The sequence below is a fragment of the Pararge aegeria genome, chromosome 27, assembly GCF_905163445.1.
Source record: "Pararge aegeria chromosome 27, ilParAegt1.1, whole genome shotgun sequence".
In the NCBI taxonomy this organism is placed as follows: Eukaryota; Metazoa; Arthropoda; class Insecta; order Lepidoptera; family Nymphalidae; genus Pararge; species Pararge aegeria.
The window spans coordinates 2,241,096-2,269,079 of record NC_053206.1 but is presented as its reverse complement, the minus strand read 5'-3'; the positions used below and the strand labels follow the sequence as shown (position 1 = coordinate 2,269,079).

Sequence of the window (27,984 nt, the reverse complement as noted above, 5' to 3'; positions counted from 1 at the left end):
AGGTCCGAAACGGACGTTTTACATCGCAATAAAATACAGATTATTTTATTCCACCTTAATTCAGTTTAGTTTTCAATTAATTTTTCTGTGTAGTGCAGTTGAAAGTCCCAAGTACTTAAAAGGGTGAGTCTTATTAAAGAGTTATTGGTCGGTCAAGACTCCTTCCGCGTACCTACGTATAATGTAAAACGTAAAATGTGAATACAAACTTCTGTGTGTTTAATTAAATTTTTTTAACAAAAAAAGAAGCCTTTGTCTATTGCCTTTACAAGTCAAAACTAAGTATCTTGAATAATTAACGTATCCATCTGATAAAGTACGGGAACATGGGATAGTAGTTTACTACCATTTATTATTACACATATATTATTTAGTTATTAATAAATAATAAAAAAGCTTCGATCAACATCTTAAGAAGCTTTCGCTTGGTTGTTGGATCAAGGGTCGTATACAGAAGGCAGTAGTCCTTGAAACGGCGCGTATTGTGAGGAGGTTCCTCACTCTGGAGCCCTGACCGCCGATTGCTTGGGCATTCAAAAGCCCCGAAAGCGGGGGGTGGATGTTTTTTTCTTTAAAAATTTTTAATAGTGTTTTATATTTTTTTCGAAGCAATGTTAAGAATTTGAAAAAAACAAAAAAAGGAAAATAAATAAATGACAGATAATAATAAATATACAATAAACACATTACACATCGCCATCTAGCTCCAAAGTGCTGCTGCCATCTAGCTTGTGTTATGAGTACTAAGATGACTGATGAATATTTTTATGATTAATATACATAAATACTTATAAAATACAGACAAACACATTTGTAAATATGAAAACCTGCATAGCAGCTTCATTTTCGTGCCTTTTGGAGTAGAGACTTTGGGACCGTGGGGTCCGGAGGCTCTTTTCAAAGAATTATCGAAAAGGGTTATCGAGTCTACCGATGATCCTAGAGCGGGCAGTTACCTTGGTCAACGAATTAGTTTGGCCATCCAAAGGGGCAATGCTGCCAGCATCTTAGGAACTGTGCCTCGCTGCGGTGGTTTCGAGGACGTTTTAGATTTTATTTAGTTTTAAATAGTTTATTTTAGGTTATATTTATAAAACAATTATTTTAAAGAATAAATAAATATTAATTTAAAAAAAAAAGAAAAAGATAAACACTCAGACACAGAAAAACATTCATGTTCACAACACAAAAATTTTAAAGACATGGGAATCGAACCCACGGCGTTGGACTCAGAAAACAGGGTCGCTGCCCACTGCCAATCAGCCGTCTAAATTTTATTTCCACTTGTGCTATAAGAGTTTATAAAGCTGTGGGAGAAGATATGTTTATCTTTTCCCTGTGGAGATAATTGACTCCTGCGCATGCTAGCCGTGCTATAGTTTAAATAAGTTTAATTTATTTTTTTACCTAAGTCCGTACATCTATTGGCTGCATTTATAGAAAAATGTGGTGGAGTGGTTAGTTTTACTGTTATTGGCTGTTTTTCTTATATTAATGTTATGTCATGATCTGTTTTGTGTGTTTTCTTAACAAAATATAAAAAAAAGTACGGCGAATAATATATCGAAATTTTGTTTGTCACATTTTTGTCATTCGTTTTGTTACAGGATCCAGATATTCCCGTAACGGCTGGACAGATTTTGATGGGACCTTGACAAGCAGGTAGAGTATTGAATGAATTAATGTATAAATTAATATACTCATTATTGTACACCACATTAAAATACAGGAAAATTTATAAAAAAAACTAGTTTACACGATGTATACAATTAGGCAGCCTTATCGCTACATAGCGATCTCTTCCAGGCAACCAATGGCGTAAAACACTGCTCAAGACGAGAATTAGAAGAAGAATAAGAATTACTTTATTGCACGTATAACATACAGGAAAAGAAACAGTAAGGAGTATACAGTACACAATGTAGACATGCAAAGGCGGCCTTATTGCTGCAAGCAATCTCTTACAGGCAGCCTTTGTGGATAGGACTCACAGCAAGAGAACGGGATAGCGCCAAGAGTGTTGATACATAAATACCAAAATGTAAAGATACAAATCTTATATATATATTTCTTGTGTGCGTGTGTATGTCACTGAACTCCTTCTAAATGGCTGGACCGATTTAAATGAATGTATTGTTATGCGTTTGGGTGGCACCCTGGATAGTTTAGATTCACAATTCAGCCCGACAGATGGCGCTGGGGTCCGCTAGTACATATATAATTTAAATGATATATGCATTTGAAGTATAAATAAATATACTACGACAAAACACACATCGCCATCTAGTCCCAAGCGTAGCTTGTGTTATGGGTACTAAGATAACTGATGAATAATTTTTATGAATAATATATATAAATACTTATAATATACTAGCTGTTGCCCGCGACTTCGTCTGCGTTTGATTTTGTTTTTAAAGTATTCAGTATCGTTAAGCCTTAAATGAGTATAGTAGTATATATATGTATAACATGTGACTGTCAATTAATTAAAGACAAATAATTTGCAATAAAATAAAATTGCGACTATAATTAAAGATCTAAGCTATCCTATCTCTTAAGTTGGACCAGACTGCTCACGGTGTGCCAATTTAATTTAAAATCGGTTAAGTAGTTTAGGAGTCCATCGCGGACAAACATCGTGACAGGAGATTTATATATATTAAGATTTAAGATTTATTGGTGTTATTGTATATTTTCATATGCTGTTTACTTTTAAGAAAACATTACACTTAAATAGAATAGTTAAAAACGGTTGTATTAGTGTAAGTGTTTGTAAGTAAACCTAATAAATAAAATAAATAAAAATAAATAAATAAAATAACATAAGTAGGATGACTGATACATGCATTCGATCGTTGTCCTATGTCCTGTCCTATATGCCTTGCGACTTGCTGTTATTTTACTCTCCTTCCCCAAACTCGACATACCTTTGAGAACATTATGTGAAACTCTCAGGCATGCAGGTTTCCTCACGATGTTTTCCTTCGCTGTTGAAGCAAGTGATATTTTATTTACTTAAAACGCACATAACTTAGAAAAGTTACGAGCTGGGATTCGAACTCGGACCCCCGAAAGTGAAGTAGAGCTAATACCCAATGCGCTATCACCGCTTCGAATTAAATGAATTAAAAATTACTTATGTTAGATAAGCAAAGATCCGAAATAAAATTGTAAAAGGTTTTACCACGTATATAAACTTCTTTGTTGCAGATCAATACAGGAGTGTCAAGATGACGATGTTGTTTGTGTTAAGCATATTTTTCCTTATCGCAGTTCAAGATGGAAGTTCGTTGGACCGTAAGTAACCTAACTGTTTATTTATTGAAGTGTTACTTCTTCATCGACGTATGGGTGAAATTTTATATTTTTTAATTAATAATATAGAACGACAATACACACATCGCCATCTAGCCCCAAAGTAAGCGTAGCTTGTGTTATGGGTACAACGATGACTGATGAATATTTTTATGAATAATATACATAAAATACTTATAATATACAGATAAACACCCAGACACTGAAAAACATTCATGTTCATCACACAAACATTTTCCAGTCGTGGGAATCGAACCCACGGCCTTTGGCTGAGAAAGCAGGGTCGCTGCAAACTGCGCCAATGGGCCGTCAAATCAACAGATGGTATGTGATGATGCAGTCTGAAATGGTAGCGGGCTAACCTAATCGGTTTCCACGCGACCAAATTCAAAATTCAAATTCAAAATTTCTTTATTCATGTAGACCTATCACAGGCACTTATGAAGCGTTCATACATATATGTTTACATAATTGTAAGGGGATGGTGATAACTTCGTTCGCCAACTTAAACTTAAGCTACGAGGTTTCCAAACGCGCCCTGGTCTAAGAACAGCCCACAGCAAACTTAGCCGGGTAAATTTTTTTTTTTTTGTTATCACCATCTCACAGTTTATTTATATGAAGCTAGAGCAATTCACACCCAAGCGTACACCGGAACCCTAAACCGGAACACTAAATCGCTTAGCGGCACGTCTTTGTCTGTAAGGTGGTAACTAGCCACGGCCAAAGTCTCGCTGTGAAAAATTATAACGACCGCTGTGAATTTAAGCAGGAGATCCCGGCTTCGATTCCGGGCAGGGGAATTTATAATTTCTGAATTTTCTACGGTCTGGTCTGGTGGGAGGCTTTGGCCGTTGCTAGTCACCACCCTACGGTGGAAAATATTTAAGAAGGGTAGGTAGGGTCCCTACCTACCCTTCTTAAATATTTTCTAATGACAATGTGAGATGGTGATAAAAAAAAGAACAACCGGCTATGTTTGTTGTGGGCTTCTTCTTAGAGCAGGGCGCGTTTGGAACCCTCGTAGCTTTAGTTTTAAGTTAACGATTGTAGTTATCGCCATCACTACTCACTGCTATGCACACATTTTGTATATAATCAACGCATCAAAAGTGCCATCCACGTGCCTATTTGAATAAAGAAAAATTTGACTTTGACTTTGACTTTGACGTGCCGCTAAGCGATTTAGTGTTCCGGTGCGATGTCGCGTGGAAACCGATTAGGGGTATGACTACTAATTACCATACTCATCGACAGGTTAGCCCGCTACCATCTTAGACAGCATCACGTACCACCAGTACTGGGCTAACTTATAGTGGAAAAAAAAAAAAAAAAAAAAAGTAAAATTGTCCTAATGTCCCTCGCATTAGAGTCGCAAATCCTGTAATTCTGATTTTTGATTGAGATTTTAATTCTGATTCTGTTTTTTCTTAACTATCATTCTATTAATTATATTAATGTTCTTAACACGCAAATAACTTAGAGTTGAGTGGATCGAATAGGATATCACCGCTTCAAGTAAATTGCATATGTGACGTATTTCATCACGATCGTTGCAGATATAAGTACAAACAAACGGACGCATTTATAATATGATAATCTTCGTCAATGTATGTTAAGATTCTTAACAATTATTCATTGTAAAGTCAACTCCAGAGGATGCTCCGGTTTCGGAGCCGAAGATCTGTTTGGTGTGGAGTATAAGGATTGAAATTATAAGTAACACCATACAGATTCTCCTGCTTTTCGCGGAGTATAAATTCAAAAAAATTCAAAATTCATTTATTTCAAGTAGGCCTAATATAAGCACTTTTGAAACGTCAAGTCTGTCTGTGTGTAGTTACTCTACCACCGGTTCGGAAGGCAGATTCTACCGAGAAGAAGCCAGCGAGAAACTCAGCAGTTGCTCTTTCCATTAACAATTTACATTTCAAAATTCATTTTTCTATCTTGTGAGAGATGAAAGCGGAGCCGGATGCTTTGAAGCAACCTTGTCATTAATATAGCGAATGAAGCTTAATTTTCATAACATGTCTGCAGTGTTGTACACACTGCAGCTTTCGGATTATTTAATTTAATCCTGTACGGATTAAATTAAATAATCCGAAAGCTCTCGAGCTGTAGTTGTTTACATTAACACTCATTTGGACGGCCTTCCTGGCGCAACGGTAAGCGCTGTGATTTTAAGTAGGAGGTCGAAAATTCAGAATTTATAATTTCTGAATTTTCTCTGTTCTGGCTGGAGGCTTTGGCCGTGGCTAGTTACCACCCTACCGACAAAACGTGCCGCTAAGTGATTTAGTGTTCCGGTGCGTTGCGCGTATAAACCGATTAGGGGTATGGCTACCATACTCCCTAACAGGTCAGCCCGCTACCATTTTAGACTGCATCATCACTTAACACCAGGTGAGATTGCAGACGAGGGCTAAATTGTAGTGGAATAAAAAAAACTTTTGTCCTATGACTTCTTTTTTAATTCGATTTTTATATTATACTAGTGGCCCCCGGCGCCATCTGTCGGGCTAATTTGTGAATCTAAACCATCCAGGGTGCCACCCAAACGTATACCAAAAAATTCATTCAAATCGGCCCAGCCGCCTAGGAGGAGTTCAGTGACATACACACGCACACAAGAAATATATATATAAGATTATGGGATTTGCGGATGTGCGAGACGTCAAGTTTAATGTCACGCGCAGAATCTGGCTACCCGCTTTCGTAACATCCAACTTGACATCTCGTACATCCGCAGTCCCGTCGAGACCACGATCCATGCAACTTGGTCGCAATATCGACAAATTCCATAATGTCATCAAATTCAATATCAAATTCATTTATTTCAAGTAGGCCTACTTTTGAAACGTCTAGTTTGTATGTTTGTAGTGACTCTACCACCGGTTCGGAAAGCAGATTATTTATTTATTTATTTATTTATTATTTATGTACCATAAATTGTGATTGTGAACATAAGATACATGAAGTGTACAAAGGAAAGCTTATCTCTTTATAGAGATTCTCTTCCAGCTACCCCAGGATGTGAGTAAGAATATTTAATTGTGGTATAGGTCAAATAAAGGTACAATATATTCATATAAACAAAGGTACAGATTCTACCGAGAAGAGCCGGCAAGAAACTCAGTAGTTGCTCTTTTCCAACATCAACATTTACAATCATTTTGCTATCTTGCGGGAGATGAGAGCGAGGTGCTTCCAATCTACCTTGTCATTGGCGTGGTATGTACCCGTTGAACTCAGTGCGTGTTTAGTCAAGCGCGGGGTCCGTAGCAAATTCTTTAAAAGAGCCCTTGATCTGCTATCGGTTTTTAAGTATAAAGTGGTAAAAATACAATTCAATACTCAATACCTATTTGCTATCTATAGGTTACAATTTTGTGTGTAATTGACGGCCGATTGGCGCAGTTTGCAGCGACCCTGCTTTCTGAGTCCAAGTTAAACACCCTGTGCTAACACGCCAGTGGCGTGCACTTCATACATGCGCAAAAGCATTGCCTAACCAATTTTTTTTTATATAACTCGTATAGTATTAGGATTTTTCCATATTATGCCATCTTCCTGCTTTATGCATACCCTGGTTAAAAGCTATGCGCATGCCACTGCCTGTAGTCGAGTAAAAACGCGCCCGTTTGCATGACTTACTTGAGTCAACTTCAGGCGCTCCAATTTGCATGCGATCACCGCCGGCGATGTAGGTATTTGCACCAATCGACGATTTGCCTCGTGTATAGACCCTTTAAACCTTAATTTGCGGTCCAGACTTCCGTGTCTAATTATAACCGAATTGCAAGCGATAAAACAGTTGTTTGTCGCTTAAGTTTAATTTAATTAGTGCACCAGTAAACATTGCGGTTAGCCGCAGAGCCTGCATTTGAATTATCTTGTTAGACGCCTATTATTTCCTCCTAAACGGGAAGCAAGAAACTGCAACAAAAAGTAGCGAAAACAATAAATGCTGAAATAAGTCGGATGCGACCTACTATTTAATCCGACGTTAAATTGCTTTTTTTTTAAATTCCACTACAAGCTAGCCCTTGAATGCATCTCACCTTGTGGTAAATTATGATACAGTTTACGATGGTAGCGGGCTAACCTGTTAGGGAGTATGGTAGTCGTATCCCAAATCGGTTTCTAGGCGAAATCTCACCGGAACTCTAAATCGCTTAGCGGCACGTCTGCGTCGGCAGTGTGGTAACTAGACCAGACCAGAGAAAACCCAGAATTTGTAAATTTCCAAATTATGTAAGATTTTTTTTTTTCAGTTTCAAGTTAGCCCTTAACTGCAATCTTAGTAACAGGAGACGTTTTAGTGAAACATATTATTTTCTTCTGGATTTTAGTTCGTTTTAATACCGTGTCATCGCGGCGTCCGGCACTTGTTCAGTTTCTGGTTTTTTTCGCGCCATCTAGTAGGAAACATTGTAGTTCCGATCTAATTTAACTATCGACTCGCTACAGTCGCCATAACAATAATAAAAATATTTATTGACCACAATAAATAAATAATAGTTGCTTCGTTGTGGCCAACGGGTCACCTACTCAGCTCTTTGCCGCAGCACCATGGCAGTGAATGCCAAATTCCATGGCATTCACACTACAACGCTGATTTTCAGTAGGGACCAAAGGTCACGGGTTTTCGCGGACCGGCAGCGACATGGTCTGACGTAGTGTTTGCATACTCTATGGGTATAAATAACACTGATATAAATGCATATACTAATTCCGGCATCTTGCAGTTGAAGTGCCGTAGCTTAGTGTTCAAAGCGCTCAGGCCGCCATCGCCAGATAGTCGCAGGTTCAAATCCTGTCGGTTCTGATTTTTTTTTAATTTAAAAAGTTTCTATGTTTTCCAACAGAAAGCAATCTCGCCGAAGGAGACCGGTGCGTGGTGAAGCACACGAACACTGTCGGCGTCTGCACGCCCGCTTCCACTTGTCAGAACACCCGCAATGATTACCAGTTAGTACCGAACTAGATAAGGAAATAAAACAGAATGATTCATCATCACGATGATTTTGACGGCCGATTGGCGCAGTTTGCAGCGACCCTGCTTTCTGAGTCCAAGGCCGTGGGTTCGATTCCCACAACTGGAAAATGTTTGTGTGATGAGCATTAATGTTTTTCAGTGTCTGGGTGTTTATATGTATATTCTAAGTATTTATGTATATTATTCATGAAAATATTCATCAGTCATTTTAGTACACATAACACAAGCTACGCTTACTTTGGGGCTAGATGGCGGTGTGTGTATTGTCGGAGTATATTTATTTATTTATTTATTTATTTATTTATCATCGTCATCATATCAACCTATTACCGGCCCACTACAGGGTACGGGTCTCTCCCCACAATGAGAACTCCACTCCACTCTCACCACGCTGGCCCAGTGCGGATTGGTGGACTCCACACACCTTTGACAACATTATGCCGAACTATCAGGCATGCAGGTCTCCTCACGAATGTTCCAGTAAATTTATAAAGTGGGTAAATAATTAAAATTTTGATAACTTTTAATAAATTCAGATTTGCCAGATATTTATGTTCATGACATTGACTTGGTGGGTATTTTGATATAAATACGGGTGCATTATCGATGCACGGCTAGGGCCCCGATTTCTGACGTCATCCGGACGTGACTCCTTACCACGGTCACGGGGGCGATCGGACTAAACAATGATTAGTCCAAAAGTCCACCAACAGTCAGATAAACGTCGAACCGAGCCGAGGTCCGAGTCCTCGCAGGAGGCACCCTCGGGTCGACGTCTCCCACTTCCCCCCCGATGCCGTCGAGCCCTGGGGCTCTTCTCATGGCGATCTTTCGCGCTCGCCCCACTCCCCCGGTGACGCCGTAGCAACCCCTCAGGTGGTTAGCGGCAAGTGTCCTTCCGAAAAATGAAATGAAAATGATGCACGGCATGGACTCGAACGATGCAAAGATACCTCCTGGTGTCTTAGTCGTTTATCAGTCAGAAGTGGTGCGATACAAAAGTCTAGCCCTCGTGGTGACCTTGTTCGATTTGACTGTCAGCTGAAATGACGTTTGTTCTTAGTGACTATTGTTTTTCAGACTGTGGCCTTTAACGATTGTCCACTAAGCTTTTGGCAAAAGTGGTGATTGTGCTATCAATCATACGGTGTCAGCAATGTGTCTGTGTTACCTATTTACGAGAAAGTCTATGTGATCTACGATAACGTCTGTGTGACCGCGTAATTGCGAGCCGTGTCATATTAGCTGCATCATATTTGCCATGCCACTCACCTGCTAAAATATGTCTGTTTGTTATATGTAAAAAGAGCAAGTATTGAGTTTGTTACCGGTTCTTCTTAATACAATCAGCATTCCGAATCGGTGGTAGATTCACAGCTTTAGCTTCTCGATTATAGGCAAAGGTACGTTTGCAGGGTCGCAAACTTTTGTCAGAATGGTCGAATGTTATAGTAAATTTATAAAGTGGGTAAATAATTTAACTTCTGATAACCATAAATTCATATTTGCCAGAAATTTATGTTCATGACATTGACTTGGTGGGTATTTTGTATGGAGGGTAGAGGTAAGGAGAGTCATCTGTGTATATGAAAAAGTGTCGTCAAAATGTATTAAATTAGGATGGCGCCACATTTGCATCAGGGTAACTCTTAAAAGAAGCGCCAAATATAAATATTGTTAGAGTAGGCTTGAAAAATAAACAAGGAAGTATGGAGATACAAGGAAGTAAGGTTATATTTACCAAAATATTTTGTACAACGTAAGTAGTTGAAATTCTCAATAATTAACTACTTTAGTCGATAATGACATTAAATTTTTTAACTCGGCATACTTCAATTCATCTACGATTGCTACATTCATACCATACCCTGTGCATCCACCAGCGCCATTGTGGAGGATTTTTGAACTGTTATTTAGCGCAACAACTGGACACTTTTTCAACTTTTCTCCCGTATAAGATGACTCTCCTTACCTCTACCCTCCATAGTATTTTGATATAAATACGTTTGCATTATCGATGCACGGCTGTTCTACATGGACTCGAACGATGCAAAGATACCTCGCCCGGTGTCTCAGTCTTTTATCACGATGTTTTCCTTCACCGTTGAAGCAAGTGATATTTTAATTGCATCAGGCTGCCCGTCCACCGGAGCGGAGCGAGGCAGCGGAGCCGAGAAACGGCCTAATGCGGAGCGCAGTTGCGTACTGTGTCTGGTTCACTTAAGAGCAGTGGAGATTTTGTGCAATCCTATTAGTTAATATTTCACCGTTTTTCGGCTCCGCTGCCTCGCTCCGCTCCGGTGGACTGGCAGCCTAAAACGCACATAACTTAGAAAAGTTAGAGGTGCGTGCGGTGTTTGAACTAGGCCCCCTGATGGTTGAAATAACCTGATGGTAAGATGTAAACTATCGCTTTAAACTTTAAGGGACACTAAATATGGCGTATATAAAATAAAATAAAATTAATATTGTATAATTCTCTAGCTCAATCATATATCCAGAATGGTTTGAGTAGTTATGGCCGTATAACTCCTATATATGTACGTACTATTTGAAAGAAATATTCGAGCTGCAAAAAAGAATTTTAAAACGTATCCTTAACAATAACCATACTGATTATTCCGAAGCTGAACTTTTTAAACAGTGTATAGTTTTACCAGTGCAGGTACAATTGAAATGTTCAATTTTAAAAGAAAACTTTTGCTAACATATACTGGAACAAAGTACAACAGCCTGTATGCACGCGGGCCGTCAGTCGAGGCCGGTTATGCACTTCGGGCGCGTTCAATAGGTATGGCGAGCGCACGAACGTTTACCTAGTTCCTCGCCTTATTAATGAATTACCCACTGATGTACGAGACAATATTAATCCTCGTAATATGAAGAAAAAACTGAAGTCCTTCTTTTTAAGTCACTTATGATCATTTTTATACACAACATGGTAAACTGGCAATAATGTTCTGTAGTTAACGTACCTAGACTTAATTCTCTGTTAGCATATATTGCAAACCTGAGTAATATGAAACCTAAGGTAATTTTGGACCTACCAATGCATAAGTTTAAAGAATGTGTTAAAACACATTTATTACAGTGAGGTTATTATACAATTGATGAATTTCTTAATGACAAGGTTGCTTGGAAGGATCCGGCTCCGCTTTCATCTCTCATGAATTTTGAAATGTAAAATGTAAATTGTTAATGTTGGAAAAGAGCAACTGCTGAGTTTCTTGCCGGCTTCTTCTCGGTAGAATCTGCCTTCCGAACCGGTGGTAGAGTCACTACACACAGACAGACTTGACGTTTCAAAAGTGCTTATATTAGGCCTACTTGAAATAAATGAATTTTGAATTTTGAATTTTGAGTGGTTTTCTGATGCTAGCTATAAGTATTTTATTTTTTGTAAACTTTATGTAAATAAATAAATAAAGTACGTTCAGCCACATGTTGCTGTAGTCACACTGGCAACCACACCCTTCAAAGCAATGTTGCTTGTTGTCAGAAATGTGCATGGCAAAAGCTCAAATACTACTTTCCTACTTCCAGAATCAACGGAATCCGCCCAACATTCTGCTCGCACAACTTCGACACCATCTTGGTTTGCTGCACAGATAACAGCAACATTTTCAACACAGGTGGAGGGTGGAACTACGAGTAAGTTGTGTTTATTAAGCGGAATAAAGATGTGTGTATTTTTAAGGTGAGGCATCGATAAACAAAAAAGTGTGTGTCAGCTCCGACGCACGACTGGAGTTTACTCCTTAAGTACGATTGTCGAAACATACACAAAAAGAGTTTATTTAGCTGAATAAAGTTTAATACCATATGAAAGGGTAAATTAAAAATCCTGTGCAATTTATTCACACACGGCGGAAGTGTAACTTCTTAAAAGTAGCCTACGAGAGATTGAGATAGATGTAGAGTATCAGAACTATTAGGATAAATGTAATGTTTATTATTTAGTTTCCATGGTAACAAGAATAGGAAAAAAAATGTGTTATGTTTTCTATCTCACTCTGTCCTATACATTTATGTGTTTGTTTCTTTACCTAGATAATATTCGGTTTCCTTGGTAACATAAATAGGAAAAATAAGTTAATTAAACGAAAGCGACGTTGCATGTTTACGCATCACAGTTGCCGGGCATGCAACGTCGCAGAGCGAAAACGTAACGAGGTCATTCATCAGTAGATTTTACTCATCACATTTTTCTCATACCGGGCGCCTTATATATGAAAATCGATTCTTAAGGTGTATGTGTCATACATTGTTACTATGATGTTACTATATTATTATAAGACTAGCTGTTGCCCGCGACTTCGACCGCGTTTGATTTTGTTTTTTGATGTGGCATTCGATTTAGTTGTAGTTCTAAAAAAAAAATTTAAGTATTCAGTATCGCTAAGCCTTAAATGAGGGGTTTGCTGCTGTCCACTGAGGAGTTCTGTCACACAGTTTGGATATATTAAAACCTCTACAGTACAAAAATAATTATTTAAATCGCTTATAATTTGTCGGAGTTATGGTATAAAATCGTCAAACACTTTCATCCCCTCTCCCAAAGGAACCGAGCTTAATGTCGGCATAAAAAGTATCCTACTTCTAACATTTCCAAGAATATGTGTACAAAGTTTCATGAGGATCGGTTGAGTGGTTTTTGCGTGAAAGCGTTACAAACAAACTAACATTGACATTTATAATTTTAGTTGGGATAGGGATAGAATTTTTCAGTATGCATTTGGGTGGCACCCTGGATGGTTTAGATTCACAAATCAGCCCGACAGATGGCGCTGGGGTCAGCTAGTATATATTGTATATGACCCGCCACGCGACTCCAGTGCGGTTTGACGGGCTAATTCTGTTATCACGTTTTTCAGTCGCCGGCCAGTGTGGAACAACTTTGGTTCAGCCAACAGAAATAATATGAGACTAAGCGAGAAGAGTGAGTACATTATTTTCTAGGAGTTGAAGAGCATAAAAATAACTTTTTTTATTCCACTGCAAGTTAGACCTTGTCTGCTATCGGCCGTGGTGGTAAGTGATGATGTAGTCTAAGATGGTAGCGGGCTAACCTGTTAGGGAGTATGGTAGTCATACCCCTAATCGGTTTCTACGCGACATCGCACCGGAACACTAAATCGCTTAGCGGCACGTCTTTGTCGGTAGGGTGTTAACTAGCCACGACCAAAGCTAAGAAAATTACTAATTCCCAAGTTCAATTCTCAAGTTTTCGGATCGAAATGTGCGTAGCAGATCTTCGGCAATGTACCCTACATTGCCGAAGATCTGTTTCGTGTCGAGTATAAGGATTGGAGAAATTATAAATTACACCATACAGATTCTCCTGCTTTCGCTTAGTACAGCAAATTAAACTTAATTTTCATAATAGAGAGTGATAATAAAATCTATGCCCCCGCCACCAGAATGCGAGGAATACAGTCGCCACGTCACCCAGACGGTGGGCTTCATTACGCTGGACGTGGAGCCCGAGAAAATGACCATTTCCGCGCCTAAATGCGACTACAATGGCGTCGAGCTGATTGTGGGGGGAGAAAACGCTAACCAAGGGGAATTCCCGCACATGGTGAGTCGCCATAAAAAAAAAAGATGTGAGCCGTCACGGAACGCCTGGCAGATGTGATACATCAAAATTATTTTGTACAAGTAATAGGCCCAAAAAAGACTATGAAAGATTAACAGATTATGACAGGAAATAAATATGAAATGATAAAATAATTAAATAGTATAAACAAACTAAAAAACACGCGTGGTATAAAAAAAAGTTTTAGTTTAGTTTATTTATAACAGCGATTTTTTTTAGTTTTTCTTGACCTATTATTTTTATTAGAGCAAAATTAATCCGTAACCCATTCACCATCAAAGAGATAAATAGAGTTCAAAGAGAGAAGTTAAAGATAATGGTTGGAAATTAAAATGAACATCATACCTGCCTTAGTGTCTATAGCTGAAAATTTTATAAATTAACAAAAATCTTATTTTACAAATTAAAAAAGTAACAGCTAACGCCCTCTACCATCTAGTAGCTTAATGTTTTCTGTGGAATTTGTTAGGTACGCGAACGCCATAGGTTTATTACATTTGGGTCTAGATGGCGCTGTAGTAATTAGTTAAAAATCTCTTTTTTTATATTGAAAATTGGAATAATTTTCTCAGATTAGTGTATTGTCATCGGCCCTCGATATGTCTACAAAGTTTGAAAGGAATGTGACCGTTCAAAGTGGGACAAAATCGACCTCAAAGGGGTCGGTTACATACATACAGGTGAAGCTAATATAAAGCGTGTAAAAATACAATTTTACGAATTTTCTATAGAAAAAGATTAAGTTATTTAACATCCATTTATTTGACGGCCGACTGGCGCAGTGGGCAGCGACCCTGCTTTCTGAGTCCAAGTCCGTGGGTTCGATTCCCATAACTGGACAATATTTGTGTAATGAACACGAACGTTTTTCAGCGTCGGGGTGTTTATCTATATATATATAAAATCTATATATACAATTATTCATCAGTTTCACTGAAAAACATTCATGTTCATCACACAAACATTTTCCAGTCGTGGGAATCGAACCCACGGCCTTTGGCTGAGAAAGCAGGGTCGCTGCAAACTGCGCCAATGGGCCGTCGAATGGACTTCCACAACTGATTTCTTGTAGGCATTATCAAGTTTAACAACTTTTTAAAGAACTCAATACAACTCTCATCGTTAAGGCAGCATTCTCAAGTAACGTTTTCTCTCAGCCGTTTTTCTAAAACTTACTTTGCAAATCCGACTCCTATGAAATTCACAAACTCACAAACATTGCCTCTTTATAATATAAGTAACCAATTCTACGTGACGGGGCAAAAGGGGCGGGGCGAGGCGACGGAATTATAAGACACGTGTGAAGAACAAAGTTGTATTTCGAATTCACTTAGAATTACTTGACAGTCTAGAACAGTGTCCCTGGCTAAAGTCCCACGCAATGGAAGCAAAAGCTGGAAGCACGTCCTGTAGGTTTCACTAGCAGTATTCCTAACTACAGCGTCCGGCAAGTGTCTTCGAGAGGAAAGCGTTTGCTGAAGCACTGCAGGCAGGTACCGCTAGAGATTGACAATGGTTGGCCGCGGCACCGTCTTGTACTAGTGGGAAAAAATCTCTTTAGCGCGATTTACATTTCACGCAACAACAACTAACGCCATCTAGTGCTAGCGGGTCAATATTGCGTTTTATGGTAATGTTACAGTCTCCCCCTCAGTTTTCGAAGACGTCCCGGCGAGGAAACTGGATCAGGCTGCTGTCTTTCTAATGATTGAGTTTTCGAGGACGTCCTCTCTTCCGTAAAGGTTGAACCGGGGCCGGAGGTCCATTGACAGGTATAGGGCCAATATAGGGTTTTAGCGATGAAGCGTGATAAGTTCCAACGACAATATCAGGATCACCAATGTTTGCGAGCTTGTAGGACACTGGACCAGACTGTGCTACGATTAAATGGGGAGTGAATTTTGAACTATAGCCTTTTGAGGCTCTGCTTATGGAGTGATCGTGGGCTAGGACTAAATCGCCAGCCTTGTAATGTGGGCTCTCTCGTCTCTGTTGGTCAAAGTATTCCTTACGAGCTTCTTCTTTCATATCGTGAACCTCTCTGGCCTTCTTCATGATATCAGCCAAGCTCAGAAGTCTTGGTGTGATTTCAGCAACGAAGTTTTCAGATTCAACGATTTGACGGAAATCATGTTGGATATCGTCAATCGTCCTTAACTCTCTTCCAAACGTTAGATAGGCGGGAGTGTTGTCAGTTGAGGAGCAGATAGCTGTGGCCAGTCACTATGATTCCCTTCGACAAGGATTCCAAGCTGCGTTTTCAGATCTCGGTTGCGTCTTTCCACAGAGTTTGCTTGCGGGTGATATATTGGAGTATAGTTGTGCTTAATTCCAAGACAAAAACATAACTTTTGCATAACTGCGCTGATGAATTGACTTCCGTTGTCACTTGTCAAGCGCCTTGGGAGACTATATCTCAGAATGACTTCTTTCAGTAAGGTGTCGATCACTCCGCCATTGTAAATCACTAGCGGTAATTGGGGAGTTCACTTAGAAATACGTGACAGTCAAGAACAGTGTCCCTGGCTAAAGTCCCACGCAGTGGAAGCAAAAGCCGGAAGCACGTTTCACTAGCAAGGTTCCTAGCTACAGCGTCGGGCAAGTGTCTCCGAGAGGAAAGCGTTTGCTGAAGCACTGCAGGCAGGTATCGCTAGTGATTTACAATGGCGGAGTGATCAACAATGGTTGGCCGTGGCACCGTCTTGTACTAGTGGGAAAAAATCTCTTTAGCGCGATTTACATTTCACGCAACTACAACTAACGCCATCTAGTGTTAGCGGGTCAGTATTGCGTTTTATTGTAATGTTACAAGTATAGATATTTGATTTACTTATAGGTTTTAATATAACATTTACGCATAGCGCCAATGTACATAATCTCAGAAATAAATACAAAATAAATATTTGGCGGCCAAGAACCAAGACCCATGGTAATAAAAACACTTTGTGTGAAGGTGCTCATTCATACAATAAATTACCAAACTCAATAAAAGAATGTAATAACATGAACATTTTTAAAAGTCAGCTAAAGGATTATATCTTAGAAAATATGGATAAGTTAGTCATTCACTATATTATAGAATTCCAAATTTTTAACTTCACCACAGAAATACTGTTAGACATAATATAATGTGTGCATGCGTTCTGTGTAGATTTAAAGAATTAATTGTAAATCTCTTTTAAGTGAACAGTATGTCCTTTTTGAGAATAAATATCTTTGAACCGTCTTATTACAGTTTTTTAAGCAAAGCCCTTTGACATCGCTACAAAGCGCTAGAGACAGCCGCTATCACTGTGTAAACAGCTAAGGCGAGTCGAGTAACTGTCATACAACTACACAACGCGAGTAGCTGTATACGGTCCAGCTAGTAGCTAGCATTGTGTAAACCATTAGTCATGAGACACACTCATTCAAATTCACTCAAAGAACTTCTCTATTCTCTCTCTCTCTAACAGGCTGCACTCGGCTGGGTGGACGCGGTGGGAAACTACGTGTTCCAGTGCGGCGGAAGCCTCATCAGCTCGCGGTTTGTGCTCACCGCTGCACACTGCACCCACACTCCCAACAAGCTCCTGAGGGACCCCAAGCCGCAAATAGTGCGGCTCGGTGACCAGAACTTGAACAACAACGTGCGCGACAATGCCAGTCCCATCGAAGTGAGTATACAAACTGCGTCGAACTGTTGATAGTTCGGCTTAGTGACTAAAATCTCAAGGAAAACGGGGATCTCGGGGACCGAGGTCCGAACATTCATTTTCGATTTTCGGATGGACACTTGCCGCTAACCACCTGAGGGGTTGCTACGGCGTCACTGGGGGAATGGGGCGAGCGTGAAAGCTCGCCATGAGAAGAGCCCCAGGGCTCGATGACGTCGCGGGGACCGAACATTCATTTCATTTTTCGGAAGGACACTTGCCGATAACCACCTGAGGGGTTGCTACGGCGTCACCGCGGGAGTGGGGCGAGCGCGAAAGCTCGCCATGAGAAGAGCCCCAGGGCTCGACGACATCGGGGGGGAGAGTGGGAGACGTCGACCCGAGGGTTCCTCCTGCGAGGAGCTCGGCTCGGTTCGACGTTTATCTGACTGTTGGTGGACTTTTGGACTAATCATTGTTTAGTCCGATCGCCCCCGTGACCGTGGTAAGGATCCACGTCCGGATGATGTCAGAAATCGGGGCCCTCGTCTTCGCCGGCGAAGACGCTGTGTATGTTGCGTGTGTGTGTGTTGTCGGTAGTTATTTTGTCGTCAGGGTCGTCAAGGACATGCTTCGGACGTCGCCGCTTTGGCTCGACGTCGGGGACGGGGGTATAAGTGGACGCCTCGACCACTAGGGGGTTGGGGTGTCGGACTGCATTTTCAAAGTAGGTCTTTGATAATGTTTTCATGTACTGGGCTATGGTGGGAAGATCGAGGTCTCGGTGGAGATCTACGTTGCGCATGAACACGGACTGTCCGTGGTCATACGCATAAACTTGTTCTGCAGGACTTGAAAGCTCCTGTAGGAGCTGTGAGGGCGATGGGCGAATACGACGCTGGCGTATGTCATAATGGGACGTATGTCATAATGGGACGTATGCACGTTTTATACAAGGTTACCTTGTGACGGAGGGATAATTTGCGTTTGCGGCAAATCATCGGATAGAGATTTCGAACATTCATCTTTGGATGTTGTATATACGAGTATAGTAAATTTTTGTAAACACTTCGCTAGCGCGATGCAGGATTTTTGTACCGCCATCTAGTTCGGTAATGTGGACACCGCTACAAATGCATCATCACTTGCAACGGCCATCTAGTTCGGTAATGTGGACACCGCTACAAATGCATCATCACTTGCAACGGCCATCTAGTTCGGTAATGTGGACACCGCTACAAATGCATCATCACTTGCAACGGCTATCTAGTTCGGTAATGTGGACACCGCTACAAATGCATCATCACTTGCAACGGCCATCTAGTTCGGTAATGTGGACACCGCTACAAATGCATCATCACTTGCAACGGCTATCTAGTTCGGTAATGTGGACACCGCTACAAATGCATCATCACTTGCAACGGCCATCTAGTTCGCTAATGTGGACACCGCTACAAATGTATCATCACATGCAACGGCCATCTAGTTCGGTAATGTGGACACCGCTACAAATGCATCATCACTTGCAACGGCTATCTAGTTCGGTAATGTGGACACCGCTACAAATGTATCATCACATGCAACGGCCATCTAGTTCGGTAATGTGGACACCGCTACAAATGCATCATCACTTGCAACGGCCATCTAGTTCGGTAATGTGGACACCGCTACAAATGCATCATCACTTGCAACGGCTATCTAGTTCGGTAATGTGGACACCGCTACAAATGTATCATCACTTGCAACGGCCATCTAGTTCGCTAATGTGGACACCGCTACAAATGTATCATCACTTGCAACGGCCATCTAGTTCGGTAATGTGGACACCGCTACAAATGCATCATCACTTGCAACGGCCATCTAGTTCGGTAATGTGGACACCGCTACAAATGCATCATCACTTGCAACGGCTATCTAGTTCGGTAATGTGGACACCGCTACAAATGTATCATCACTTGCAACGGCCATCTAGTTCGGTAATGTGGACACCGCTACAAATGCATCATCACTTGCAACGGCCATCTAGTTCGGTAATGTGGACACCGCTACAAATGTATCATCACTTGCAACGGCTATCTAGTTCGGTAATGTGGACACCGCTACAAATGTATCATCACTTGCAACGGCTATCTAGTTCGGTAATGTGGACACCGCTACAAATGTATCATCACTGGCAACGATGTGTGTTTCCAGTCGAGGGCTAACTTGGAGGGGAATAAAAAAAAAGTTTGATTGTAGTGTTAGTGGCCATACTTATTTCTGCCCCTAAGCAGCATTGTTGCGTTGCTGTGTTCCGGTCTGAAGGGCGTGGTTGCCAGTGTAATTACAGACACATGAGGCTTAACACCTACGCCTCAAGTTGATGGACACAGGACGTATTTTGCAGGACGTGTTCCTTGCATGCCCTGCGAACTGTTGCCCTGTTTATAGGCGGTAATAGTTTTCGCAGTTCGTAGTTCGGATTGTAGCCATAAAAATGTAGCTGTCAAAATCGAATTCAAAATTTATTTATTTCAAGAAGGTAGGTATAAGCACTTTTGAAACGTCAAGTCTGTCTGTGTGTAGTGACTCTACCACCGGTTCGGAAGGCGGATTCTACCGAGAAGAAGCCGGCAAGAAACTCAGCAGTTGCTCTTTTCCAATATCAACCATTTACATTTTTAAATAAATTTTTCTCTCTTTTGAGAGATGAAAGCGGACCCGCGGGGTGATTACGTATCTTGCGACAGGTTTGCGACAGGCGTAAATCTTGCAACCACTGCTGTCAAACGTCACTTTTCCATACCATAAATAAACAAAAGTGACGTTTGACAGCAGTGACTGCAAGATTTACGCCTCTCGCAAACCTGTCGCGAGATACGTAATCACCCTGCCGGACGCTTCCAAGCAACCTTGTCATTAAGGAATTCATCAATTGTATAGTACCCTCGCTGTAATAAAAGTGTTTTAACATACTTTAAACTTATGCATTGTGAAAAAACTAGTTTATTGTCTATGCAGGTACCCATCAAAACTATCCACAAGCATCCCAACTATGTTTCGCCATATAAATACTACGACATAGCGCTGCTCGAGCTAAATGCTGATGTGGACTTCGAAGACAACATTCGACCGGCTTGCCTTTGGACCAAGCCTGACTTCACGGGGTACACCAAGGCCATAGCGATCGGTTGGGGCGTTGTCGATCCGCGTGAGTATACAAATTTATTTTTATTACTCATGCGGGATAAGTAGTATATTGTGCAACAAGTGCGATAAGTTGTCGATTGCCCACGAGAGCGAAGAAGCCCTCGAGTGAGCGATCGACAACATCGCACGCGTTGCAGATACTATTTTTTATTACAAATGCGGAGATATATGTGGGCACAAAATCCCAAGTCCCAACAAAAGGATGAAAAGTTTAAAAAAAAAAAACAAATATACTTCAAACAATAAATACAAATTAATCAATACTATAACTTATACTGTTGTTCATTCACCCAACCAAGGAACTTGTATTTAAACTGTTTTTATTACATTATTTAGCATCGTAAGTATTAAATAAGTCAGAAAGCTTTATAACAATTGATCCCTAATTTATTCCTTCCAGAGCAACCAACTAAAACCTCAGACGAGCTAAAAAAGGTGTCACTGAGTTTGCTGGAAAACCATTTCTGCAACGTCACCCTGAAGGACACATTCTTCCGGCTCTGGAAAGGCTTCAGCGACGAGCAGCTATGTGCCGGCGAGCTTCGTGGAGGTCAAGACACGTGCCAGGTACGGTCCAAACGCACCTTCCCGCATCATCACCATCGTATAAACCCCTGAGTGGGTCTATTTTTTATTTTTTTTTTATTAACGATAGGCCAGCGTTTGACGACAATCATGCCCGTTAGAAAGCAATGATGAGGTCAAGGTTGTAGCACGCTTGCCTAGAAGAAGCCTATTCACTTTAGCCTTAAAGGTACTCAAATTATACGTGGCAGGAAACACAGTTGCCGGGAGGGCGTTCCACATCTTAGCGGCACGTATCAGAAACGTGGATAAAAAACGGTTCTCGTGCACTGCATACATGCACAAAAGCCGTACCCTAAAATGTTGTATTACTCATAAAGGTTAGGATTTTATGCCATCTTCTTTCTGTATGCATACCCTGGTCGAAACTCTGTGCACGCCACTGTATCTGTGTAATCGAAACGCTTATAGTTTTTGAGTAAACCACCGCCATACTTATCACTGAAATAAATCAGATACAGCCCTAACTTTACACGCAAAATTACTCCGCACATAATAAAGTGACTCCTGTCACTTTATGAGGTGCGTGTCGCGTATCGTAGGTACTATGCGCGTGTCGATCTTTTATTTATACACATAATAAAAAATAAAATTGGAGTGTCTGTTTGTAATATTAAAATAACCGTTTCTTACTACATGTATATCTTATATCTTTAAACGAGCAATTCTTGTATATATATAATTGGAATCTCGGAATCGGCTCAAACGATTTTCATGAAATTTAGTATTACTATTAGGGTTTCGGGGGCGATACATCGATCTAGCTGGGATGCATTTTTAGAAACTGTCATTTTATTTGTGTTTTCTGGTAATAACCGATTTGGTGCAACGAAGTTGAACAGGTCAGCTAGTGAATCTATATACGGTCCTACATACACCAAAATAATTTTTTTTACAATCTTTGTCTGTCTGTTTGTTCCGGCTACTCTCTGAAATGGCTGGACCTATTTTGATGGGACCTTTATTGGTAGGTAGCTGATGTAATAAGGAGTAACTTGGGCTGCGTTTATTTTAGAAAAGTTCTTTTATCTATAATAATATTAAAAACTAAGTAATTATACACCCGATTTTTTTTTACAAGAATAGACAACTTGAAAACCTGATTTGAAAACAAAAACGAACGCGGCCGAAGTCGTGGGCAGCCGCTAGTCTTTAAAAAGATTGTCGCTATTGTGATTCTTAATTTTAATTTATCCATCCAGGGTGATTCCGGATCGCCGCTGCAAGTGGCATCACGTGCGAATAAGTGCATTTTCCATGTTATCGGCGTCACGGCATTCGGACGTCAATGTGCCAAGTCCGGGAAGCCAGCGGTTTACACCCGCGTGTCCAGTCACCTGGACTGGATCGAAGGACTTGTATGGCCAGGGGAGCAGTGAACAGTGATTTCTAATCATTAATACAATTTTAATAATTCTATATTACTTTTGTTTTATTTAAAAAAATAATCCTATCCTATCCTATCATATCCTACTAATATTATAAATGTCAATGCAAGTTTGTTTGTTACCCTTTCACGCAAAAACCACTTAACCGATCCTCATGAAACTTTGTACACATATTCTTGGAAGTGTTAGAAGTAATATAGGACACTTTTTATCACGACATTAATCTCGGTTCCGTTGGGAGAGGGGATGAAAGTGTTTTACGATTTTACACCATAACTTCGACAAATTATCACCGATTTAAATAATTATTTTTGTACTTTAGAGGTTAGATATATCGGCGCAACGACATATGAAATTGCTAAATTGATTACCCTAAAAACTAAATTGATTATAGATAAATTGTAATTGTTATTCTCAAAATTAAAGATCATTAGCTAATTGATGTACACCACCTGTAAACAACAGATTGCTTATCACCCCACCTGGGTGTTCTTTATAAATACAGAGTGTTCAGTGTCTTGCGGATCATTCTGGCACGAGTAGCCAAACCGAGCAGAGCTCTATATTGTTGTGATAACTTTATTTAAGTGAAATAAACAATTATTTGGAATAACAAGTCCTTATTACTGCTAACATGGAAAGTTACGATAACGACGAGGAAAATGACGTCAGTATTGCTGACGTCATTGTTTTTAAAAATAATATCGCGTCAGAGGCGCCTTCAGATATAATATGTGTTTAATTTTGCCCAAACTGTGGTTGGAGATAGAGGACAGAACTCCTCAGCGGACAGCAGCAAACCCCTCAATTAAGGCTTAGCGATACTGAATACTTTATTTTTTTTAGAACTACAACTAAATTGAATGCCACATCAAAAAACAAAATCAAACGCGGCTAATCTCTGAAATGGCTGGACCAATTTAGACGGGACTTTTATTGGCAGGTAGCAGATGAAATAAGGAGTAACTTATAGTATAACTTAGTATTAAAAACTACTTATACACCCGATTTTTTTTTACAAGAATCCACAACTTAAAAATCTGATTTGGAAACAAAAACGAACGCGGCCGAAATCGCGGGCAACAGCTAGTTTTTCTATATGTTTATGTGGTGTACAATAAAAGTGTATTCATTCATTCATAACTAAGTCTCAGTTCGGGCTAAGAAACATTTCCTTCAGCGTTGAAGCAGGTGATGTTTTAATTTCCTAGAACGCACATAACTTAGAAAAGTTAGAGGTGCGTGGTGGGATTCGAACTCCCCCCACCCACTACCACTTTTGGCTAAACTCCAAAGTCTTGATCATCGTCGTAATATGGCAAGGTCATCGGAGTTTTTTATTTTTGAAGTAAAACTTCTTTAGGCGCGACTAGGGAGTATCTCCGATTTTTCTGACGGAAGTAACGCTTACGTCAGACGTCTGTGTAGTTTCCGCTATTTAAAAATTAATAATATTTTAAATAGCAATGTTTTTGGAAAATCGCTTAACATACTTGTTTATTTATTACTTTTGTTATTAATAAATTTTCTGACGATCGCGACATTTTATAATAATCAATGTCAAAGTTATATTGACATGTGCTGAACTAACCTTCAATTTTCTACTCTCACATATTCTATTTAACAAATGGAAATATTTATAAAATGTGAAAGTGATATAAATAAATTTTAAATAGAATACCAAATTAAATAGTGAATATTAAATAAAATGGCGGAGTCCCAGGAACATTTTACTCTTTCATCAATAAATAATTGTAAAGTTTTACTTCAATCGCGCGTAAAGGTACACACACACTTTGTTTTTATTCCACCACAAGTTAGCCGTTGACTGCGATCTGACCAGTTGGTAATTTATGATGCAGTGTAAGAATGGTAACGGGCTAAACTGCAAAGAGTATGGTAGTCATACCCCTAATCGGTTTCTACACTACGTACCGCAACGCTAAATCGCTTAGCGGCACGTCTTTGTCGGTAGTGTAGACCAGCAGACCAGACCAAAGACGATTCATAAGTTATAAATTCCCAAATCGCCCCTGCTGGAATCAAACAAGGGACCCGCAACGGGTTGTTGAGTATAAATAAATAAATAAAAATAAATAAAAAAACCTTTTATTATTCCTTGATTGAAAATATAAACAATAAATGTAAAAATAGATAAGAAGTAGATATAAAATAGATATAAGCTTTTGTAAAATTGCTACGTTAAATAAAAATAAAAAAATAAAAAAGTATTCGCTTTACTAGTTTTCTAACTACAAATGCAAAAGTTTAAACAATGTTTTAAACAAACCTATTGATGGATTTCTTATGATAAGTAGACAGCTTCGGTCTCATTTAAAGGTAGAAAAGTGATTTTATAATATTGAAGTTTATAAAGCAAATGCTAAGATTCTTTGCCTGCTTCTGCTCGGTGGAACCAGCCTTCCGAACCGAAGGTAGAGTCACTACAAACATACAGAGTTGCCACATCAAAGAAAAATAAACCCGTCTTTACCGATTTTGTAAGACGGTGCCACGTAAAATGTAAAATTACTTATTGTTTACGAATTCCTTTTTTTATAGTTGCTACCTAACAAGCAGAGTACGTAGTAATTTTTCTCCATTTTACTTTGCAAAGACTTGATATGTTTTAGAAAATTGGTAGAAAATCCCATACCGCGTACTCTGGCCTTGCAATTATCTTTTACCAGCAGAGTGAAAAATCGAAGATTTGCTTGTTGAAAATCTTTGTTTGACAATATCATCATCATATCAACCCATTACTGACCCACTACAGGTCTCCTAACAAAATGAGAACGGGTTAAGGCCGTAGTCCACCACGCTGGCCCCGTGCGGGTTGGTGGACTCCACACACCTTTGAGAACATTATGTAGAACTCTCAGGCTTGCAGGTTTCCTCACGATGTTTTGTTTCACCGTTGAATATGCTATTTTAATTACTTAAAACGTAATTAAGATTAATATTTTATGTGTGTAATCTTGATAAGTATTAGTGTGTAATTGTTCGTAAGTATGTATACAATAATAATACACCCCACCAATCGGTTTCCCCTGGTTTTCCTAATCCTAAGGTTGCCTGGAAGAGATCGCTACTAAGCGATAAAGCCGCCCTTTGTATCCTACTTTTTAAGTTTATTTTTGTTGTGTCCATTGTTTTTTTTTCCTATTTGTGGTGTACAAATAAAGTGTATAAATAAACATATTCGAACTTGGCCCCCCCGAAAGTTAAGTCGGATACCCACTGTGATATCACCGCTTCCTACAAATACAATGTAACTCTTAAATATTAATGGGTACTCACTGATAAGAATGCTAAGTAAACGATAGTTTATAGAATTCTATTGCAATAATAAATGACGTAAATAGGTTTTAAATTCGTCTTCATCATCACTTCAACCGATCGAAGTCCACTGCTGGACATAGGTCTTTTGTAGGGAGTTCCAACATCCACGGTCCTGGGCCACTGGTTTCCAGCGGCTCCCAGCGACTCGTTTGATGTCGTCTGACCTCGTTGGGGGCCGACCAACGCTGCGTTTACCTGCGCGGGGTCGCCATTCCAGCACCTTGGAGCCCCAACGTCTATCGGTTCTCCGAGCTACGTGCCCCGCCCATTTCCACTTTAGCTTTGCGACTCGCTGAGCTATGTCGGTAACTCTGGTTCTTCTACGGATTTCCTCATACCTGATTTCATCACGTAGAGATACTTCCAACATTGCTCTCTCCGTCGCCCGCTGAGTGATTCTGAGCCGTCTTATGAGGCTCATAGTTAGCGATCACGTTTCGGATCCGTAAGGCAACGCACGCACGCACTATTCGAAGACTTTGGTCTTCAAGCACTGAGGGATTTTTGACAAACTTTTGTAGAATATAGATAGAAAATCCCATACAACGCACTCTGACCTGGCAATAATATTATGCCAGCAGAGTGGAAAATCAATTTGCTTAGTCACTGGTGGTAAATCTTTGTTTTACAATATAACTGGGAAATATTAATCGGTACTCACTGATAAGAATGCTAACTAAATCTAGTCTATAGATGGTGATGCAATAATAAATGACGTAAGAGCTTCTTGTGATAGAGCTAGTCAGCGATAGTACTACAGCCATGCTTTCTGTTAAATAACTCTAACAATATTCATAATTTATTATGGAATTCCGCAAATAACGCCTGCTTCTATCCAATACATTACTTGGACTTCAATTTCGGGGGACGCAGTTCGAATCCCAGCACACACATCGATCACTAATGTTAGGATATAAATTTAACTAGCGTTATAATTTCCACATGTTTGTTATTTTTTTAATTTAATCTTATTTTTGAACGAGACGATCGGTTGTCATTCTCCGATTGGTTAACGCCGGTAGACGCATAATGGCGGGAACCAAAAGAATTGATTGGATCCGTCCTACCTGGACGGCTGTGAGTTTTGGCGGGAAATCGGGTTTTTCTTCTTGGCGTGTTGGATCGTTCTCTGTAGGATCAGGGAGTTAGGTTGTAAACAATAAGTTCATATTTTCATAGTTTATAAAGTAAATTAATAAATTGATATTTGTATGGTATGTTTATCCTCGAGCCTCGGTCATAAAATTTTATTGATTTTTTAACAGATTTGTATAAGCAACCTTAATCTGTGCGTGTTAAGGTATATATTTAATAATTAGCGATAATTAGCGATCTTCGGTCTTGAAATTTTATTGCTTTTTTGTAAATGTAACTTTAACTCAAGCCCTTAAGGTTATATTTGCATTCCTGTTTATAATAACTATAACTACGTAAAGTGTAAGGACAGTTTTTAAATTAACTTTTGTATGGGACTGTGTATCTACTTTTTATTAGTGACAGATGAGCACGCCTACATAACTTTTCTAAATTATTCTTCTCGCTAATGTTCTCAAAGGCGTGTGGAGACCACCAATCCGCACTGGGCCAGCGTGGTGGACTAACACCTGCAACCTTTTCATTCTGAAAGGAGACGTGTGCCCTGTACACGGTCAGATAAACGAGACATCGAATATTGTGATTGCCATGCCAACGAAAAATACGTTTTTGTCCAAGCACACTCATTTGATGATGAAATACTGTCTACGTGACTTTTATCGTATGCGTAATTTAGGATATTCTCGAATAGGATATTATGGAATTTCTAGGAAACCTGTTCAATGGTAATCTCTAGAAGTTCGTAAACAAATTGCGCGTGCATCAGTTTATATAAACATTGATTCTGTAAGGTTAATTGAATTTTCGTCAAATATAAATTTTCCATTCTAAGCT

At 39.7% G+C, this 27,984-nt stretch overlaps 1 protein-coding gene across 1 annotated transcript; it reads left to right on the top strand.

The window, feature by feature from the left end:
• LOC120635825 (venom protease-like) lies at positions 1 to 22,746 on the top strand. Its single transcript, XM_039906993.1, has 11 exons — positions 1 to 123; positions 1,608 to 1,662; positions 3,211 to 3,297; positions 8,187 to 8,289; positions 11,861 to 11,968; positions 13,192 to 13,256; positions 13,738 to 13,898; positions 17,372 to 17,572; positions 20,552 to 20,741; positions 21,141 to 21,307; positions 22,528 to 22,746. The coding sequence occupies exons 3-11, from the start codon at positions 3,231 to 3,233 to the stop codon at positions 22,702 to 22,704; spliced, it is 1,239 nt and encodes a 412-aa protein (XP_039762927.1). The 5' UTR covers positions 1 to 123; positions 1,608 to 1,662; positions 3,211 to 3,230; the 3' UTR covers positions 22,705 to 22,746.
• The last annotated feature ends 5,238 nt before the right edge of the window (positions 22,747 to 27,984 follow it).